This window comes from Ambystoma mexicanum, chromosome 4p (genome assembly GCF_040938575.1).
Source record: "Ambystoma mexicanum isolate Mex_15411 chromosome 4p, UKY_AmexF1_1, whole genome shotgun sequence".
NCBI lineage: Eukaryota > Metazoa > Chordata > Amphibia > Caudata > Ambystomatidae > Ambystoma > Ambystoma mexicanum.
Genome location: NC_090927.1, coordinates 299,907,404 through 299,925,128, shown reverse-complemented (window position 1 = coordinate 299,925,128; position 17,725 = coordinate 299,907,404). Strand labels below are relative to the sequence as shown.

At 44.2% G+C, this 17,725-nt stretch overlaps 1 protein-coding gene across 2 annotated transcripts in view; it reads left to right on the top strand.

The window, feature by feature from the left end:
* The window catches only part of GCFC2 (GC-rich sequence DNA-binding factor 2), a 945,959-nt gene that overhangs the window by 77,431 nt on the left and 850,803 nt on the right, over window positions 1-17,725 (top strand). For both annotated transcript variants that reach the window (XM_069605850.1, XM_069605849.1), the window contains exon 2: window positions 7,516-7,626. In XM_069605850.1, coding sequence (XP_069461951.1) covers window positions 7,516-7,626 — 111 coding nt within the window. The remainder of the gene's footprint in view (window positions 1-7,515; window positions 7,627-17,725) is intronic.

Here is a 17,725-nt window from a genome sequence, read left to right as displayed (position 1 = left end):
AGGCATTACAAGACTTGGCCCAGGATTCCACGCAGTCAGACGAGCTCCTTGAGCAGTTGGCACGAGCAACACATACAGTGGATTTGCAATGCAAGGATCTGAGAACAGATTAAGAAGGTCAACATTCTCATACATAATATTCCAGAGTCTGTGAACCATTCGTCCCTGAAGGAGGAAGCAGTGGGAGTCTTCAAAGATCTCTTTAACACGGAAGCGGAGGTAAAAATCCCTATAGACAGAATCCACAGGGTAGGTCCAAAGCATCAAGTTCCGGCTGCTCGACCAGCGATACCTTGGTGGCATTGGCATGTTACCCCCCAAAAGGAACAAATCTTATGGGAGGCCAGAAGAGCGACAAAAAGCACATTTAATGGGAACAATATCCAATTATATCAGGATCTCTCTACACTTAAACTACAAAAAAGAGATATGCAAGATATTCTGCAATATTTGCAAACACAGAAAACCTCATACAGATGGACCATCCTATTAGGTCTTATATTTACTTGGGAGGGAAACAGTATTGCATCACAATCAAGGAGGAGGGGGGCTGTATTCTGTCTCGACCAGGAAGATCAGGCCAATGAAAGCACTGCGACCGGGGCTCGTGCTCCTTGAGGCCCACGACACTGGGAGTGGACAACTGTACAACGGCCTCGAACAAAAGCCCAAAAGGGACCCTCCTCGGCAGAGCAACAACCCCGAGCACGTTGATGGGATTAAGATGTTAAATGGTGTGGATGGAAACAATTAGGCGAAATAAAGTACATTATCTCAGAATAGGAAAGAAATATGTAATGCTGTGGCACAGTTGAAGTTCATCTTGGAACCCATAAACGTATACAGACGGTGTTGGGATAACACCTATCCCTGGTTTAGGAGGTGGGCCATCTCTGAGGACTGAGTCCAAGGAGACAGTAGCAAGGATGGTCTACGCCAGGGAGAGGGGATTGTTGGGGTTGTGTTGGGATGGGAAGGGGGTGGGAAGGGGGAGGGAACAAGTTGGGTGGGAGGTGGCTTGGGTGGGGTGGGGATGGGATTGTACACAGGACGGGAATATGAGATTTATCAAGTTTGGCTTTAGGAAGAGTCCCCAGGGCAGCGTTCTTGTAAAACGCTTGTCGTTTTTAGATGTTTAACATTTAATATTAGGGGCCTTGATTCCCCCATCAAGAGGAGGAAACTGGAACGGGTATTAATTACATGTCAGCCTGATCTTATTGCCTTACAGGAAACGCATATCAAGTATCAAACTGATAGAAGTTGAAATTAAAACAATTTCCGGTACATAGGCAAGCCAATGCAAGCAAGTCAGCTGGGGTATTAATAGCTTTTAGGGTGGGCATGCAGGTCTCTATTATGAAACTACAAGCTGACAAAGAGGGACAGTCCCTCTTACTTTTAGTACAGATGGGACCATTGATTTTAACATTAGTTTCTGTTTTTAAAAAGGTGACAGAACGGAACCTGCAAACTACAGACCCTTGGCACTAATAGATACTGCTGGAAAAATAAAAGCAAATCGATTATTGGCGGCATTGAATAAATGGCTCAAAGAACAGAATTTGGATGATCCTAAACAATCTGGCTTTAGACCTTGGCTAGGCACTGCTCCTAATCTATTAACACTACAGTCCCTGAACCATCAAGCAATAAGTAGAAGTCATCCATTATATATCGCCTTTATTGACTAAACAGGCCTTTGATACTGTTTCACAATCTCTATTATGGAGCTAATTAAAAGCAGCTGGATGTCCACCATACATCATAAATGTAATCCAACAATTCTATACGGCAATATCTGTGAAAGTAAAATTGAATAGTGAAGGCCTGTTAACAAGATCAATACCCACAAATATCGGACTTAAACAAGGGTGTATATTGGCCTCTACCCTTTTTAATTTTTACATTCGGGTCATCAATGCAAGGCATACATTAGTTTTCAAAAACTGATTAGTAGAGTTTGCTCATTTAAAATGTTCTTGATTAGCAAACAAACCCATTTGATTAGCAATGTTGTGCTAATATTTTTAATGCCCCCAGAATGTACTTGTAAACTAGATACAAAACGAACAATAAAGACGTTTTTGTGTACTGCTGAAGTAAGACATTAGTGAGATAAATCAGGACTTGCAAATTCTTTTAAATTCCACTATAGCTGCAGGTCGAGCAACTTAATTTACCCACTCGACCGAAGAGAAATGGTCTAGACCCGTGGCAACGGATGACAACAAATGTAAATGTGCTTTCTATAAAATGGTGCAGATCAACAGAAACCCACCTTAGTTTGGAGCACTGCTGCCACCCAGAGGCCAGCGATGCACAGTGAAACATTTATCTGACATTTACTGAAATCAAAGTAACATTTTAAATAAAAGTTTCGAACATCCCCTGCAAATGGTGCTGGCCCCTCTTAAAATCTACTCTACTATGCGAGTGGGCAAAAATACTTTGTGAGCCCTGGATGAATGTCTGTGAAAGGTTAGCTGTATGAATGGACACATATGTGATGTGCTGAAAACAGTTTAGCTATTTCTCTTTACTGCAGTTGCTAATACATAATGTAATCAGAATCGTAGAGCAAAGCGAGCTCTGAAGGCAGTAGATCTATAGATGTACGGGCTGGATGGAGCTATTGGTCACCACTATGCGTAAACATCTAGTTATCTTTGTCTATTCATTATTTAAGAGGAAAGAAAGTAAGAGGCTAAGGGTGGATGTATAGCAGGCAGTGAACTGGGCAAACTAGGTGGAATATTGTAGTTTGCGGCAATCTCACTTAGGGTAGCTGGTATAAAGCAAGAGGGTGATACGATGGAACATCAAGGAGTATGGTATCAGCTCATGGGTGGAGCACCAATTGCAAGCTGTATGTAACCAACAGGTTACAGACTAGGTTTGCTATCAAAAGCATTTGGCCATGTGATCATGTACATTTTAAAGTGTCTACTTGTCAATATGATGCATCTTCCCCAACAAAATGAAATATAGTTGACAATGAGATTTAGATGCACTAAGCTACACTTTACTATAAAGCATTGAGACAGTGCAGTGTTTCACAGTAGCAATACTGTAATTATGCATTATATAACATTACATTTTTAGAAATGGAATTGAATGACTTAAAAAGAAATAATGCTAACACACACTGGTCTTTGGCAGACAGGATACAGTTAGCTTAATAAAATATATTCCCGATTTACTTCTGGTTTGCAAATATTTGAAAAATAAGATGACATCTTGCCTAGCACTGCTGCATAGGCTTTTGTCACATAAGATTGGAGGAGATGATTACCGCTGCACTCTCTCTCCATTAGCCCCTTTAAACTTGCAGTGAACATAGTGAGGAGGATGGAGAAAGCTCTGAAGACAAGAGAGGAATGCTGGGCGTGCTGTGCTTTCACTGAACAGGGTAACCTACTAGCTAGCTTTGCTACACAAGTGCCAATTCTATTAGCAAACCTAAAGAATTTCATAGCAAATGGCTATGCAACACTGCTTATTTTAAGCCTTGCAATAAACACCTAGATATGGTTACAACATTTACGCACAAAATCAACAAAAACATAGTTGAACAATTGCTATATACCGATGATCTAATAATAACAGATCAAACTCTAATTGGTCTTCACAGGTCATAATGTGCACTAGAGAACCATGCTAATGAAAACGGACTACAAATAAACACAGCAAAGTGTAATGTCCTGATAATTGGAGGGAACAAAGCATCTGCTAGAAAATTGGGCAAGTGCTGGAATATCACTAATAAACCTATCAAAGTAGTAAAGGAATATAAATATCTGGTAACAAATATAAGTGACAGCAAGTTTGATCTACCATATAAAGAAGAAATGAAGCATAAAATGACCATGCTATGATCACAAGCAAGATTCATCCAACAGAAGTATGGCAGATTCACTTGCCTTCCTATTCTCATGTTCTATAAACTGGTTATCCCCACTCTAACCTATGGGGCGTCGTGCAAACTAGTAGGAAGGCAACCAAACTGGACCTATTTAGAGGGTCTTTGTTTGGAAATAGATACTGGAAAAAAACGTTTCCCCATGCCGATGATTTGGTATGAATTGGGTTTCATCTCTTTGTGAGCTATAGTCCAGTGGAACTCACTTTTATTGTATGAGAAATGCAAAACCAAGAGCACCTTTGATTGCACCGCAGTTGACCTCATATCACAAGCATTTATGGAAAATGGGACAGATATGATCAATGTATGGAAGACTGGCTGTAGAGACAACATGGAAAAAGCAGACATCCGTGAATCCTTAGTCGCAACAAATCCGAATTGGGCAAAGCACAAGTTCTGGTATTTTGATTGGGGAAACACTAGAATGGAATGTGAGAAATACAAGAATTTTAAAATGGGCACATTTCCTAATAAGAAGATAAATGATGTCCCGAAATATTTACAAAAATATCCAAACATAGATTATCGCTCAAAGATGACGAGGCTCCGATTTAATTTGTGGCCTACTACAGCAGTGAAATCCTCAAGAGCTAAAGATAAAACGCAGACCAATACATGTAGGTATTGTCAGGAAGATACAGAAATTGAGACCCTAGAGCATATCATGGGTTGTTATAAGGCTTTAATAAGCATAAGACATGAGTATTTTGCAAAGTATTTTAGTGAATAGCGGATGATAAAATCTAACACAATGTGGGAAATGATACTGATACTTAATGCTCATCATATATCTCTGAATCTTGCTGCCATCAGATACCTATCTAGAATACAGATAGAAGAACCCAGAGATAATGACCACAAACACAAAACTCACAAATAAGGACTGATCTGAAATAAATCTTGCAGTCTTCCAATTAATTGCAAAAGCATACAAAGTGTAGGACAGACTGTATGTTTAGAATGAAATGAATCATTAGTACGAAATAAATGTTATTTTGTTATGCGATGATTGTGATATTTTAAAGTTTTGTTATTCATTGCAAAAGCATACACAATTTTAAAGTTTTCATATTTGTAAACTTGCATTGCAACTAAAACAAATTAATTTAAAAAACGTTGGTTTCTTTTTAAGCCCCAAACACCGGTCAAGAGGGTTTTTTGAACACCCTATTAGCCAATTTGGAACAATTTGCCCTGTGTGAGGTGATTCTGATTGGGGGGGGGGATCTAAACATTGCAAGGCACCCGGTACGAGACGGAAGCTCTATAACCAAATGTGCTCGCCCCCCTGCCTTATTGAACGCTGACAATGGGGCACTGCTACCAAGGGGTACTCCCCATGTTGGTTATATTAATTAGAACCTAATTGAAGATCCCCAATATTACTGATTGGATAAATCATAAAATCCTAAAGTTGTCAAAAAGGAAACATGTAGACTGAGGAGTAAGTTCAATTAATTATATTGAAAAATTGGGCTTGTTTTTACGATTAACAAACCCCTAAAGGTGAAATTGCTTCTAAAGCAAATACAGTGTACGGAAAAAGTAGTAATGAAAAAGAACAATTGTGAAAAACAATCGTATAGAACATAAACAGACCTGTGTCAAATTGGACACGGTTACCAAAACATGACAGTTAAAATTCACAAACAATGATTCACATATCACTTGAGTTTCGACCCATGGGTATTAGCTAGAGAGAGGTTCGCTGTTGCAAAAATCACAGAGAACGCAGATTGGATATAGAGTACAAACAATATTCACATCTACCAACTAAATTACTACATTTACCCTTGACTGTTTATCTGCCACCGAAACGCTCACTGAGCAAGGGGGAATCTATAGAATAGTTTTTAGGCTGACAACCTTTGGACTCTTAGGAGACACTGCCAGCACATACCTACTGGATCTACCCCCTGCAGCGTCGGCAAAGTGTGCATTTATATGAAAATAGTCAATAGAGACCACTGTATGTTCTAGAGAATGGAATATAGAATGTTTGTGAACCGTTAGGTAGAATCATTTTCAGTTTGATTACCTGGTGGTATAACAATTGCAGAACTCCCATTTAGTTGGTAGACGTGAATATGGTTCATACTCTATATCCAATGTGCGTTCTGTGATTTTTGCAACAGCGAACCTCTCTAGCTAATACCTACGGGTCGAAACTAAAGTGATTTGTGAATCATTGTCTGAAAATTTTAACTGTCATGTTTTGGTAACCGTGTTCAATTTGACACAGGTCTTCATGTTTATGTTCTATGATTGTTTTTCACAATGGTTCTTTTTCATTATTACTTTTTCGGTACACTGTATTTGCTTTAGATTGTATTGTTAATTGTGAAAACGAGCCCAATTTTTCAATATAATTAATTGAGCTGACTCCTCAGTCTCTCTGTGTTTCCTTTCGGACAACTTTTGGATTTTATGATTTATCCGATCAGTAATCTTGGGGATCTCCAATTCGGTTCTGATTAAGATAACCAGCAGTACACCCTTTTCTGATTGTCTTTATGACTGTCCAAAGTGACAGGTAGCAGACTGGGGCAAACTGAATCCTTTTTGTATGTTATTGAACACTGAGACAGAAATTTGAACAGTTGACACTTCGATATTTGGGCTACCTTGAAAGGAGATGAAAGGGCATATACATACTTCTCATGTTCTCAAATTCTTTTCAAGGATTGACTATTTTTGGGCCCCAATAAGACTGATGGGTAGAGTGACACAGATTGAAACCCACGCCATTACCATTTCAGATCATGCCCCCCCACCCCTGACCATTGACCTTGATCTCCCTAAAGTTCTCCCCACACTTTGGAATTGGAAATTCCTGAAAGCGATACTGTCGGACTGGGTCCTATGCTATGAAATAGACGGCAAGGTAACGGATTACTTGGAGGGGACGCAAGTTTAGATATGGATTGGGATATGTTTAAAGCGACAATTGGGGGGTAATTTATTGTAATACAAGTGAATAGGGGGAAGCTAAAACGCAAATTTGAAATGGATTTGGAGGTTAAGGATATTTTTAAACAGAAAATGGCAGCCCAAACAATACTGGGGGGTGGAAGACACACTAGGTAAGATAGTAATGACGACGGAAGAAATCATGGCCCAGTTCCAAGCATTTGCCCTATATAAATCAGATTCCCCAGAACATGTGCCACAAAAAAATTACTTGCTATCAACTCAGTTGCAAAAAAACTCGGGAGTGGATAGTGTAACTTTAGACCATATTACCCGGCACAAAGTGATGTATGTAATAGCTAATCTTCCTATAAATAAGTCCTGGCGTGCGGAACGGCACCCGCCACAGTTTCACGGAAGCACCGCCACCATTAATAACGATGCTGGTGCTTCCCTGATCCTCATTCCCATTGAGTCCTAACAATTTACTGGTGCCTCATAATCCCCAGGGTATTCTGACAAGCCAAGCGCTGGTAAATATTGCAAGTCCGGCGGCAACCCGCCAGCAGCACCGGCAGGGTTACCGCTGAACTGGTAATGAGGCCCATTGTCTTTGTTCTAAACTATTGTACTAATCACTGGATTTCATTAAGATGGAATGTTTCTTTATTCTCTTTCAGGTGATGGAGAACAGTTTAAAGTCAAGAAGACTACTGTCAGTGAAGTACTCTTTAAAATACAGAAAAAAAGCACTCCAGCTTCCCCGAGAAGGCAGGATGAAAGAAACAAAGGTACAGCAATCCTTTCTTTGCTAAATATTTTGGGCAATTCTTCTGCATAGGTTCTGCTTTAGCTTTCTGCCAGAACTCTTGAAGATATGTATAATAGGTTACTGGTATCCATGATCTTCTTGGTGAAAGCTCATTTATATTTGGAGTTTCCTGTATTCTGATTTTTCTTTTTTCTTTTTTTTTTCTTTTTTTTCTTCTTTTTTCAAACATTTTTACAATTTGTGTTTATCAGTGTTTTCCGGTTTGCCCCATTTGAAAAATCAGATAACTGTTTTTTCCAGTGTAAATACACAAATATTCTTTTGTTTCATTGCGCGCAAATATAGGGTAACATCTCTCAGAGCAAGATGTTATGAACACTTTCCGGAGAATAAAGATGAATGTGTTAATTCAGTAATAAGTCGCATTTATACAAGTAAACATTATTGTAGTAAATCATGCAATACTTTTTCAGGGACTCTTTAACCATCCTTGCCCTTTTTTCCTTCCCACAAAGACTTTGATTTGTGAAAACGTCCTTTCCACTTTTGCACTAGACATGGACAAAATATGCAGCACGCAAACTGATAAATCTGGCCACTGTTGGCACTTTCCCACCCAAAACTCATGTGCCTGGAGATGCAGAATCCAGGCAAAGGTTCTGCCAAATAGGCATGAACAGTGTGCACACAGACTCAGTCATTAAAATGGTGAAAAATAAATGCATGCTTTTTTAGTCTGTACAAAATTCTTTTTTGCAGAAGGGATAAAGTACCTACACGGCATACCACAGTGAGGTTCACTGCAAATGACATGGTGACTGATGGGATGTTTCTACACATCATTGCTTGACATTTATCATGCATTGTGGAGTGGAATATAAGAAACATCTCCTCAACAGTCTCGTTTTCCAAGCGGCAGACATTCCAGTAGTGCACATGTTACAGGGCCAAAGCCAACAAAGTGCCCCCGACCAGCTTTCTTTCAAATATCTGTCACAACAATGACATTGTACACTTGGTAAATTTGTTTTCAGATTTCATCCTTGCCAATATATCAAATTAATCCGTCATGTTCTCTTGCAAAAGTCCAAGAACCCAGTAGACTGTACTTTTCTTCATCTCTGTATCAATGTGTGCCTTTAGATCCTCACATTTCTTGCCTGCAGCCTCTTCACTAAAAAGAAAATCGGTAAAAGGTTGCCACATCAATAGTATTGTGTTCTCTGACTCCAATACATGGAACCACCTGCTGAAGGAGGCAGATGGAATCATCTTTTTCTTTCATGCCATACAAAGTGCAAAATGTTAGGTGTTTGCGTTTCAGTTCATGTGCATATCTAAATAGTGCACCACACAGTCAACTGCATTCCTAATCAAATCTGAGGACTTCAAAACTGCTTTAAAACCGTCTTCCAGTAAGTGGCACGAGTCTTGCATGGGGAGGCCTTGAAATCGGCATTGCCCTTGGACAGATCATCCCATAACTTTTTCATATAACTTGCAGAATTGCTGCAAGTGCACACATCACCCCAATCCTTCCCAAACTTGCTCAGGACTTTCTGGAGTAATGCTGCAACTGAAACTGCATTGCAAGTTTCAGCCACCTCAAAATCTGCTATTATAGTACGGCGCACCCATCCAAAAAGTGAAGACGACTGCCACTGCTGGATCACCATATATCTCTGTTTATGTGATGTGGCCAATGTCGGTCATAAAACCCTCAGGTAGATATTGCCCGTACATTTGAGTTGATATGGGCAACAGTGGCTGCTGGGGTCTGCACAATAATTTACCAATTGGACCATCTGGCTGGTGCAAGCTGGTTCCAGCCTGCACTAAGGTGCGTGAACATTTATGTGCCACATCTTTTTCCTCGCATCGATTCGACTTGAAATCTTTCCATTTACTAATGAAATTGTTACTCTGCAAGCCTTGCAACTTAACAATTTATTTCCATTGAGTTCCTCTACTGTAAAATCTTTTTGCTCCCGTGCTTAATCCTCTGTGGTCTTGGTTTTGCAGGACATTGCTCAATGCCAGAGAAGCCTGTTGGAACAGTTACAAAAGAAGACTTGGTTGTTCTACAAATATGGTTCATGTCATTCTATACTGTTCTTTAATGTCATCTACTGTTGTACCACTGTAAAAACACTGTGATCTGGGTTTGGGCCTTACGCAAATGCTATAATTAAAAACATAATAAGTCATCCCCCAGCCGACTACACAATGTTCCTTGACAATTACACATTAATCCACTAAAGTAAGCTATTTTGCAACTGTCTTGTGTGGCTAGAGAAGAGCTGCGATGCAGTAAAGGAAGATGACAAAAGTGGTTTGAATCTGCAAGGACTCTGGTTTGCTGCTGGACTACAGTCTGTTTTCTTGGATGAGGAGTCTGTCTACACTGCCAACACCTGACTCCACCTTCATAAACCTCACTCTGGACGCAGGGTGTTTGCAGGGTGTTTGCAGGGTGTTTGCAGGGTGTTTGCAGGATGTTTGCAGGGTGTTTGCAGGGTGTTTGCAGGGTGTTTGCAGATGTGAGGGGTCGCCGCCGGAACATCTTTGAACAACTCTGCTACTCATTTGCATACCACACAGAAGTGGTACTTTTTTTTTCATAGAGAGTAACATCAGGGCAGAGCTGCGTTATAGACAGCGCACAAGTACATCAAATACAGTCGTGATCTATATTTACACATTTCACAGTAGACCTAACAGATTATTGTGATATCTGGGGTGTGGTGTCCTCATCTGGTAGCAAATTACATAAATAGAGTCGGAATGGGGTCCAAATGTCTTTAGGTCGACAGGTTGGTGGTACGGTTAATACAAATTGTTCCTCACATTCATTCACCATTGACAGGTGTTTAAGGAAGTCATCTCGACTGGGTCTACCTGCGGACTTCCAGCATTTCAAGATGCAGCGTTTTGCAATAACACATGAAGTGTTAAACAATCGCCTAGTGGTCTCCGCCACCTTACCAATGTCCCTAAACGGGTATTTCAATGGAGAGAGAGATACAGGGATTGCTGTGATTTCCTCAAGGAGTTCTGCAACACCCCCACCACCCCCAAATTCCGTCACCAAAGGACACGCCCAGTACATGTGGTATGCATCTGCATTCGGTGTATCACATGTTAGGCATTTTCCCATGCAGCCACCCACGAATTTGATTAACTTTGCCGGGGTATAATGGAGTTGATTCAGTATCTTAAATTAAATCAGTCATAGCCCTGAGTTCATGAACAGAGTTCTAGTGAGTTGAGTGCATCGGAACAATAACGTTTAATTTATTTCAATGCCCAAGTCTCGTTCCCAAACTTCCTTAATGGTGTTGCATGAGTTGGAATGCAACTGTACCAAGGTGTATAACATTGAGACCCCTTTCCTTTGTCCTCCGGCAGTTGTCCTGGCCCTTATAGAGTCACGGGTTGGGGGCTCCAAGGGAAATGTTGGCCATTTAGCAGCATATGCGGCCTTCATTCGGTGGAATTGAAAACGTTTGAGTTGCCCATCTCCCACCGTCTCAACAAAATCCCCAAGTTCACAGTATGTACCTCCTGGAAACATATAGCGCATTTTGAAGTGTTAGTTCGGGTCCCATGACTCCTGTAAAGCCTTATCGAATGTGGGTGCGATATTGGGGAAGTTCCATAGCAGAATTTCCGGGTTGTATGGGGTCGTCAGTCCAATCCTCTTTTATATATTTTGGACCATGTATGTGTGGTGGTGCTTACTGGGTCGAATTCACAAGCGTCTTTATGTTTAGGGCCGAAGATGACTGATCGTACATCAGTGGGGGAAGCAGGATATTTCTCTAGAGGGATATGTGTGGCTGTGTTGTTGGGATCAAACCAGTGTTTTGCGAATTGTGCCTGGGACGCCAAGTAGTAAAACTCAAGTCGGCAGCAGATATGCCGCCACTCGAGAATGGCTCCACCAGTTCGGCCCACTTCAATCTGGCCGTCTTTCCGCCCCACACAAAATAGGTGTCCAGTGTCTGAAGTTTTGCAAAAAAGGTGTTTCCAGGCCAAACTGGGATGTTACCAAAGCAGTATAATAGTTTGGGAAGGACCACCATCTTAAGAAGGGCCACTCGGCCGTAGAGGGAAATAGGGCGTTTAGCCCACAGTTGTAATTTGACGGTCAAATTGTACAACAGTTCCCTGTGGTTTTGCATGTATAGTATATGCTTGTCCGTGGATACCATTATTCCCAGGTAGCGAACATGTGTAGGGGCCCATTTAAACCCGCTTATAACAGATGGATCGCCGGTACTAGGAGTCAATGGGAACAGTTCAGATTTTGAAACATTAATCTTGTACCCAGAATAGTCAGAGAATGTGTGTATGTCAGCCATTATAGGTTCCAAATCTTCTTGCGGATTACGGTTATATAGTAGGGTATCACCGGCGTATAAGAGAGATTATCTGTGAGGGTCCCGTCATCCTGAGCCCTCTGTGAATGGTTCTTCCGTACGTATTCCGCCATGGGTTCTATGGTAAGTGCGAACAAGATGGGAGTGAAGGGACATCCCTGTCGGGTACTTCTGTTTAACATGAATATAGGTGGCATGGTGTTGTTTTTTAGGGAGGACTCTAGCTGCCGGGTTCATGTACAGTGGAAGAACACTCTCAATAAAGTATTGGCCCAGACCAAACCGCTCCAGGAATAGATGGGACCAGGAGACCGAGTCGAAAGCCTTTTCGGCGTCTAGTGCTGCGATAACTGCATTTGCCTTCAGGTCGATCTGCTCCATCACCCCAAAGAGGCGTCTTAAATTTAAAGCAGTAGATAGAGTGGGGATGAAGCCTGCCTGGTCGGGGTGGACCAGGATGGGCATGTACAGTAAGAGTCTAGTCACGAGGACTTTGGCAAGAATCTTTGCGTCTGTATTGATCAGGGAGAGAGGTCTGTATGAGGTCATGTGTTGTGCAGGGCGGCAGAGCTTAAAGAGGACTGTGATAACCGCCTCGCGCATAGATTCGGGGCGTGTGCCTCGGCCTATTGCTTCCTCCCAAACCTTCCTTATATAGCTCGGCTCCCAGGCCATCCGGGCCAGGGGCTCTGCCGGAGGTTAATGCTTTAATCACATTGGTAATTTCCTCAAGCGTGATGGGCATGTCTAGTATATTATGTGTATCGGGTGTTAGAGTTGGGAGGTCTAGTTCATCCAAGTAGTTAGTTATCTCTTCCTTAGATTTCATATCGTGGATGGAGTATAAAGATTTATAGATGTCGGCAAACGTGGTGTTGATATCTTGTTCCCGATTTACTATCGTCCCATGAATCCTCTGGATACTGGCAATGGGGCTATGGTAACTCTCAGCCTTGACCATACTGGTTAAGAACTTGCCCGCTGTATTGCTTTCCCCGTATCTGCGGGCCCGAGCTGGGGTGATCATATATAGGATTTCTTTGTCCGCAAGTTTGTTGAATTCGTTCAGTGTTACATGTATATTGGAAAGGGTCTCCTTATTGTGTGTAGTGCTATATTCATTTTCAAGCATATCTAGTTTTGCTTCGGCTATACTCAATTCCCTCCTAACAGTTTTCAATAACCCAGTGGACTTTGTTATGATGACGTTCCGAACCCACACCTTGAACGCCTCCCATAGTGGCATAACCCCTTACCGACCCCTCATTCAATTAAAAAAAACTCTTCGGATGTGGAGTGCTTCAGATATAGGGATCTCTAAGCATTGTGGGGGCGCATCCTCCAGCCTTTGGCAGGTGCTGTGGTGTCATGCAGGGTGAGGGTTAGTGATATTGGGGAGTGGTCTGAGAGGGTGCTGGGATGAATCTCATAGCCGGACGCTGCATCTGAGAGGGATGCGCTGATGAGCTGGTATTCTATATGTGATTGTGAGTCGTGTACCGATGAGTAATAAGCCAACCTCCTTTTCTTGTGGGTTAAATTCACGCCATACATCAATTATGCTTGTTTGTTGCATTATCTGTTTCAGGGCAAGTGCGGCCCTCGTGGGCGCCCGGGGAACCACCAAAAAACTATCTAAGGACACGTCAAGAATTGTGTGGAAACCCCCCCCCCCCATATCACTAGCGCGTCTCCGGACGTGATCAACATGTCTAGTATCGTGCAATAAAAGTCTGGGTCATCGACATTAGGTCAGAAGGTACTGACTATCACTATTTGTCATCCTGCCACCTGCCCCCAGACCAGTACGTATCTGCCCTGGGCGTCTATCTTGCTGTAAAGATATTGGAAGCCTAGTTTTGGGTGAATCAACGTGAGCACTCCTCTAGACTGGGCCGAATACTCCGTATAATACCTAAGGGGTCCCCATCGTGGAAGAAAGTTAGTGTTAACATTTCTGAGTGCGTGTGTTTCTTGTAAAAGGAGAATCTGGGGACTATGCCTATTCACATAAACTGCAATTTTCCTGGCTTTGACTGGGTTGTTGAGTCCCCGGATATTCCAGGAGAATAGTTTAATCAGTCCCTTATCAACCTGTGTCATGATCATCACTTATCTTAGTTCTGTTTCCTGTGCACTGATGCGCCGTTGCCCAGTGTGCAGTGTCTGCTGCAACATAACTCCCTGATTTTAAACCTTTAACATCCCAAACAAATCTTGGCATAGTGCCAAGGGTAACCATACTTCGTGCCCCACCCCCACCCGCACCGTCAACCCCAACATGATGATGTATCCCGTTAAACATTGGATTTTCCTGAGGCGAGCCGCTGCAGGCACATGGCAGCCGTCGGCAAGTGTCCCCGATCCCGCTCAATAAGTATTAGTCGGTGCCATCTTTATCTTATCTATTCAAACATTATAAAGGATATTTGTGTTTAAGCTTCAATCTGCAGGATCAAGTCTCTCACCGCCCGGCCTCAATCTTGCATTCTGATCAGTCTCAATGTCTCTGGGAGGCAGGGAGATACAGGCCTCGATGTGTGTCACGGCCGCATCAGGGGTTTCAAAGAAATGGGCCCTGCCACCATGTTGAATCCTCATTTTGGCTGGAAAAATAAGGGCGTATGGAACCTGGCGTAGACTGAGCTGTCATTTCACCGACCTTCATATGATAACCTCTGTGCTTGTACGCTAGCAGCCAAGTCATGGGTAAGCGTGTATGTTGCTTTCCACATAGTGTAGCGTGCCCTTCTCCCTGGCGAGTATTAGGATCTTGTCTCTATAGTTGAGGAGTCGGGTGATTATCGTGTGCGGGACCACTCCCGGCTTGGGCAGCAGGGCAAGGGTGCGGTGAGCTCTTTCGACCAGAAAATGTTCTGAAAAGGATTCCACGCCGAACAGGGATTTCAAGAGTTCCTCCACATGTCCCTCCATTGGGCCTTTACAGAAGGATTCCGGAACATCAATAATACGGATATTGTTACTCCTAGATCTGGATTCCAGATCCTCGCACTTGTCTTGCATTTTGACCAGACTTTCTTTAAGTTGTGTTACGTCTCGGCCATATTGAGTTATTGTATCCTCATTTGTGCTGATCCTTTACTCCGCCTCCGTAATACGGGCGCTTTCTTTGTCCACTCTGGCCTTGAGGGAGCCGATGGTTGCAACTATGCCGTCTAATTTGACGTTCGCTGCAAGGAACCCATTCTGAACCATTGTCATGAGGCCGTCTTCTCTAGGGTCATCTGATACCCCCGTGTGGGTGTCAATGTTATTTGATGTGCTCGTTGAATCTCCCAGGGCCTGTGGGTTTGTAAAGGAATCCATTGGGCCTGTCTTTTTGGCGCTCGCATCTTTCCTCTCGTGTCGGCCCATATGTTAAGTACAGAGGTGCAGAGGGGGGAGTAGGCTCCCCGGACGTACAGCTGTTAGTTTACGTTGGCCTCTATACCCTACTCTCACAAGTATATATGGTGTTGCCCTCAATGTAGGGTCTGACGATGTCTTCCCTCAGGAAGTGTCGACCAGTTTTCTTGTGGTCGGGCCACGTTCGAAGTCAGGCGGCATCGGGGTCACGGATTGTTCCTCCGTAATCATCCGGGCTGCAGATCCAGCGGTTTTGACCCTACCCCAACCGTTTGGGTGGAATGGGCCTCACAGCGTGTACTGGGATGAGTTCTCTCCCCGCACTTCCAGCCGCAATATTCAGATGGGACTCCGCTAGTGTGTCTCAATCGGTGCAGTAGGATATGGTCCAACTCACAGATTTTTGCTGCGGGGGACCGTGCTTCATAGTAAATTTCGCTGGTGTGAGTTCCAAATCCCTCTCCCCTGGAGTTGTAGTATGCAGTGATGGGGAGTGCTTAGGCTGAGCATGTGAGTCTCAGATCACGACGAAGAATGAACGGTGTTCTCCCACGTATAGTGGTGGGGATTCTATTGTGGCTGTTTGTCACTTCGGGCCGATAGGGTTATAGTGCCCAATCCCAAATGCCTCACAGTCCGGCGGGGTGTAAGCCGGGCTGTTCTGCCACTGCCACCTGCGTGGGCTATGCTGGTCGCGGCCTGGAGGTAAGGTCCGCTGATTGTGTATTGGTCCTGCGGCGGTCCTTTTGATATGCCTTTTGGAGGCCTTGATGTTAGATGTGCTATGTTGCCGCCTGCTCGTGGGGCCGCCGGTGTATATGTTGTGGCCGTGATATGATTTTTTTTTTACGTCGGTAACCAGGACAGTCTGCCATGTTAGCTGGCCTAGTCGGCATTGGTGTCATGTATGGGGGCTGCAACACTACGTCTGGGTACTTTTAATGCCACCACAGCCTGCATCTGTTTGCAAAACCCCCGTATTCACCTCACCTTGATCCGTAACCTTCAGTGCTCTCAATGTGTCTGGCCGGCCAACTTATTGTGGCGGGAAGAGGGTCATGCAGCGCAGATAATTCCGGCACCAGCGGTTCAGTTGCACCTCCAACCGCACTCGGGCGCCTGAGCTATGGTGTCAGTGAACGGCCTCAGCCTACGGCTGTCCCGCCACTGGGGCACGCGTGGTACAGGCGCACCGTAAAATGGGATTTCTGTGAGTGTTGGACCTGGTGTATGCCGTGCCACAGGCGGGTATCCCCCTCTCTGGCCCTTATGTTATTGGGCTCTCCAGCAGTCTCCTCCGATTCAGGGCTCTATGTGGGCCGTGCCGGGCATCAGGAGCACGTACCTTGCTTGCACCTGCCACCGGAGCAGGCCTTGCAATAGAGGGTAGGGCGTGGAACCCCCGCTCAGCTTGTCGCCTTCTCCTTCCACCCGTGCCCTCAGGGGTAGGAGTGGAGCCTCCTGCCTCCCCCAAGGGGGTCACCACACAGGGCCTGAAGTCCCCACCCCGTGGGCCACCGCAGGGGCTGGCAGCATAAAAACCTCCTCACCGCGCGCCCGTGGCGGACCACAGCCGAAAGCTGATGGATTCTGTGCACAAGTCGTCCACTCTGACCTGCAGTGGGCAGCCCGGTTCTGGCCGTGTCCTCCTTGTTTTCGCTTCACAGAAAGCAGGAGTTCATCACGGGGCCCTTGCAGTGGTCGGTGTGTAGCTCCAGCAGCACCACAGCACGTAGGCCGCAGGCCTAGGCAACACTGGACTTGGCTCCTCCCCCTTTACGAGCGCGGTCTCGGGTGGGCTCAGCGTGGTTCTTGTCGGCGGCCTGCGCCTCACGGCATTCCCGGGCAAGTTTGTACGGTGGATATCTCTGTTTGGAACTAGTTTTCCGCCAGATTTTCAGGTATCGTTCCTTCAATGTTCACGCATCAGCTGTGTAAATAGTCTGTTCTTGGGTGGCTCCGGAACGGATTCATTTCATAAAGGATTTATCATGGGCCGGAGTTCTCAATTCAGGCTGCCGTCTCCCATGTGCGCAACAGCATCCACCCCCCCCCCCTCCAGAAGTGCTACTTAAGAACACTGTCTGCCTGTCAGAAAGAATGGAGGATTTCGTTGACGGACTACAATTGAGGACAAGTAAGGTATGAAAATTGACAGTTCACAAAGTAGCCGTGTCACCACACTTAAGGGGGTGCGGGCCATGATATGGTCCAGGATATGGAGCGGGAAAGGAGGTGAGTGAAAACAGGGTTAATTTTAAAAAATCCTTCCCCTGTATGCTGTGCGAATATAAGCTGTATAAAGAACGCTGTTCCCAACCTCACAACCTTCCCGTATCAACCCCCCCCCCCCCCTCATCTAATTCCTCC